This window comes from Gavialis gangeticus, unplaced genomic scaffold (assembly GCF_001723915.1).
Source record: "Gavialis gangeticus isolate Ggan-Ray unplaced genomic scaffold, GavGan_comp1, whole genome shotgun sequence".
Taxonomy (NCBI): Eukaryota; Metazoa; Chordata; order Crocodylia; family Gavialidae; genus Gavialis; species Gavialis gangeticus.
The window spans coordinates 56,684,896-56,689,072 of NW_017728992.1; the positions used below are offsets into that span (position 1 = coordinate 56,684,896).

At 38.7% G+C, this 4,177-nt stretch overlaps 1 protein-coding gene and 1 long non-coding RNA gene across 3 annotated transcripts in view; one reads left to right on the forward strand and one right to left on the reverse strand.

Annotated features, from left to right (window-relative positions):
• Positions 1 to 4,177, forward strand: part of LOC109301607 (tRNA selenocysteine 1-associated protein 1-like) — a 17,576-nt gene that overhangs the window by 5,124 nt on the left and 8,275 nt on the right. Inside the window, exons 4-7 of one of the 2 annotated variants that reach the window (XM_019522845.1) lie at positions 519 to 592; positions 692 to 816; positions 1,333 to 1,464; positions 2,405 to 2,524. In XM_019522845.1, coding sequence (XP_019378390.1) covers positions 563 to 592; positions 692 to 816; positions 1,333 to 1,464; positions 2,405 to 2,524 — 407 coding nt within the window. In that variant the 5' untranslated portion in view covers positions 519 to 562. The remainder of the gene's footprint in view (positions 1 to 518; positions 593 to 691; positions 817 to 1,332; positions 1,465 to 2,404; positions 2,525 to 4,177) is intronic. The other variant, XM_019522852.1, reaches the window with a different exon arrangement.
• The window catches only part of LOC109301624, an 18,107-nt gene that overhangs the window by 3,593 nt on the left and 10,337 nt on the right, over positions 1 to 4,177 (reverse strand). The gene's annotated exons all lie outside the window — the stretch shown is intronic.

The following is a 4,177-nucleotide window of genomic DNA, read 5'->3' on the forward strand; positions in this document are numbered from 1 at the left end:
TCCTCCTTTTTTTTTTTTTTTTGAGTGAGGCAGTCCTTCCTGTTTCTTCCTGACCTGTGCATCTGGGTCTGAGTTCCCTTTGGCTCCAAGCTAGTGTCTGTTCCTGGTCTGCTTTCCCCTTGCATTCTATCTATTACTTCCTCTCACGCACACACTCTTGGTTCCTGGCTTGGGAGAGTGCCTGACAACTAATAGCGAGGAGAGGCACCTTACAGCGGAGGAGAAGAGTTCCAAGGTGAGGGAAGGCAGGGTCAATTGAAGCTCACTCTAGGTGAAAGTGATGATTTGGATCAATCTCCTTCACCAGAAAAATTCTTCTACAGAGTCTCCTAGCAAGTCCCAAAGATTACTTAGTTGCAATCCAGTCCTTAAAATGATCAGCAGGACTGGCTAGCACCTAAGGGCTAACTGCAATTTTTTTTTAATTCCAAGAAGAAGCTGTCAGTCCTTTAGCCAGCTTGACAAGTCAGGGGAATATGGCTGTTCATACAATCCTTTGGCTCTGTTATTTTTGCCAGGCGTTTTCAGAGGCTGCTTTCCCTCATGGGAGGCGGAGGGAGAAATGGGACCCCAGGCTTCTTTCAAGGGCAAGGTGAATATGGGGAAATCACCTGTGGTGATGGGGAGTGGGAGGGAGGAATTTAAATGAGACTAACTACTATGAAGCTGCTTTTTTTTCCCCCCCCAACAGGACCTTATGGGAAAACACAAGAGCGAGTGTCTACCGGCCTATAGTTGGTGGAGAGGACCCCAGAAGAAGCGGAAGAAAAAGAAATCTAAGTCTGCTAGAGTTGAATATGTCAGTAGTCCTGGCAGGTAAAACATTGTGAAATAGGCAGAATTGGCTTTTGTCCATAACAACCAATCTAAATTAAAACTAGTGATTGGAGTACTTTGTGATCCTTAATGGAGGATGTGAGTGCCAAATATTTATTTTGGATATTATGTAAGAGTAATAACTCCTTGCAACAAGACTTCATTACAATTTTCTTCTATTAAATATTTTTGCTGAGAAGCAGGTAACAACGTGTTCTGTGGAAACTAACTGGGTTGGATAGCTATTTATATGGCACTTTGAAGTACAAACGGTTTATGGATCTATTTGTTACTGGGGTTTTTATGACTTGCCTTATTTCCTGGTACTGACATGTATAGAAAAACTTAAAATTAAAGTTGAAGAGATTAGATGCATTGTTTTTAAGATTATTTCAGTGCACTACACTGACTGTCTTGTAATGTGTGTCATGCTAGAGAAGACTGTTATTGTCTAATGTTACTTTGACTTTCTGTTGCTAATGAAGTCTGCAAAAATTTAATTGTTTTTCTTTTTAGACCAGATTATTCAATATTTGTAGGAGAGCTAACTCCTGAAGTGGATGACTTCCAGCTGTATGATTATTTTCTGAAGAGGTACCCTTCATGCATTGACTGCAAAATAGCCACAGATCTTTTGGGATACTCCAGGTAATATCTATACAGAATCAGAATGCTGATAGAAGTGATGTTGACTGTTTTAAAAGCTCTAAAACTTAAATATGTCATTTCTGCATTTATTTTTTCAATAGTTGGTAGAAGGCAGACAAATTAGAATCTAATATAAAGATCTTATAGCATTACTTTCTATTGCTATTTCAATTCTGTCTGGATTTGACATTTGTATATGGGTAGATTCTGACTCTACTATAGGCATATTTGTAAAAAAGGGAGGATGGCTCTGCATTGTAGTCGGTACTCTTCTGCTCAATGCATGGCAGCTGCCCTATTGTATGGTAAGTTGTAGTGCTGATGACCAAGTATTACCCACATTTTACAAACGGAAGATGAACATGAGACCTCAAAAATGAGGAGGAGATTGAGATCCACAAACTTCAACTAGGAGCAGATACGATCTAAAGGAAGTTCTGACTTGACTTGTCATCCAGTGACCTTAGTGTTATGCCCCTATTTCCCTGTTCAGCCCACATACTTCATTTGACAAGAAATACAAGGTACTGAGAGAGTGAACTTGTCTCTTCCCTCTTTTTAAATACTGTAAATTGAAGCCCTGGTTCACTCTAGTTAAGAACATAGCAAATGTTTTGCTGTGCATATACATGGAATTTGACTAGATACAAAATGAATCGGAGCAATTCATTCTTTAGTTGAGAACCAGCATAAACTTTTGTTTAATCCATCTGTAATCATAAAGTCACTTCTGATAGAAGTCTATTCTGACACAGTATGTACAGACAGTATGTATAATATATGTCAAAACACAAGGGTGGTGGACAAATACGTAACCTAAAACTAGAATGACTACAGTGTTTAAATAAGAGCTGTTGTCCTGCAAGGAGAATGCTCAACTCTTTAGCTGTACTATATTGTGGCTGATGAATTACTAAAATCTTTGTTTTGGAATTTGCAGAGGGTATGCCTTTGTCAGGTTTGGTGAACAAGGTGATCAGATGAGAGCTCTGCAAGACTGCCAAAATGCAGCAGGTCTAGGGGGAAAACGAATCCGACTGAGTATAGGAATTTCTAAAAGGTAATGAATTGATCTTGTATTCATACAGGAATGAAAGATGTCCATTAGATATTCATAGCTCTACTTTATCAGTGCCTATTACTGCAAAGATTGTCTTTTCACCTTTCATGACAGTATGACACTGGGTCTAGTTTTGGTTTTTGGTTTCTTGTTTTTGTGTGGTGTATGATACCGGTCATTCTTAATCTGCATTTTGGTAATTCTGAGCCTTAGTGAGGGTGCGGAGTCAAATTTTCACAAGTATTTAGGTAAGTGTATATCTGATGTACTAATCTGAACAATCTTACTGACATCTTTTTCATTAGGGTTGCTCATAGTAGCAAAAAAGAGGACAAGTGTTTTTTCTGATGAAATTTAGCCCATTTTATTTTTACAGCAGTGTGAAATGGAGGAAAAATCAGAAAAAAATTATGATGTAAAAGGTAAAAACAAACCGATATACCAAGTACAAAAAAAATTTCTAGCTTCTGGCACAGTTCCTTTTGATCTGGAGTTTCGGAGGCAGAAACAGGAACCTCCAAAGAGAAGTTTGGTACTCACTTTTTTTATGTTAAGTCTGAATTGAAGGAACAACTATAAAACACTTTTTTGAAGCAGTCATGTTCTCTGAGCAAGTGGATGTAGGATTCTTTGAATATCAAGTTACTATGCTGTGAAGTCAACTACAGGGGTGGGGGGAGACATGATCTTTATTTCTTTTGTTTATCCTAAAATACTTTTTTTTGCTTTCCATTCCTGTTTTAATATTAGTATGGAATACACTAACCAATCCCTTTCATCAGACCTTAGAAATACTATTGCTTCCCCTTTCTGTGAGGAGAGGGTGCGGGGTAGAAAGATCTTCTAAACTAGTCTGGCAAGAGTTGGGTTTTTGTTTTTGTTTTTTTTAAACTTTGGCTTATGAACACAAATGTTCATGCAGGTTTTAAAGCTTTTGTGTATTTTTTCTACTACACCCCAAACAGAATCATTCAGAGTGGTCATTTCCACTCTGCCCCGGACACGTCTGTGCTCATTCTGCTCACCTGCCCTTTTTTTTTTAATTTGGTAAAATTGACTCTTTGTCTTGTATAAAATATGAGCAATAATAACTTGGCTTCTGTTTCCTTTCACTTATTGTAAACATCTTAAAGCAATAACGTGATTTTTGTACTTGTGTTGATCCTTAGAAATATGAAGTGCTATCTCGTTTCAGTGGTGGTATTGTTGACTTCAGGGTCTTAATACTTAAATTCTGGAGGATCTCAACTCTCACAGATGCATCTGTCTTATGAACAATTTCAAATGTTGGCTTGACCTAGAAACTTCTGCTTTTTACTTTGGGAAACCACTTGTGCTTGCTAGATTTAGGCCCTGATTTTGGCAATAAGCTTGCCTTTACCTGTGCAGAGACCCATAAAGGCAAACTGGATCCCGCAAGTGTGAATGGGACACACAGCCTTGTGCAGTTGGCTGTGGAATTGGGGCCTAAATATAGTTTACCTGTTACCTCCTCTCCACCCCCAGCAATTATGCACTCAAGTCCATTGGCTTTTTAGAGCAGTGGTTCTCAATCAGGGTGCTGGGGCATGCTTGGGTACACTTGAGATCCTTTTTGAAGGGTGCCACAGGAAGTATGAGGAGATAAACAGATAAAGGCAGGCTTGTGACCCC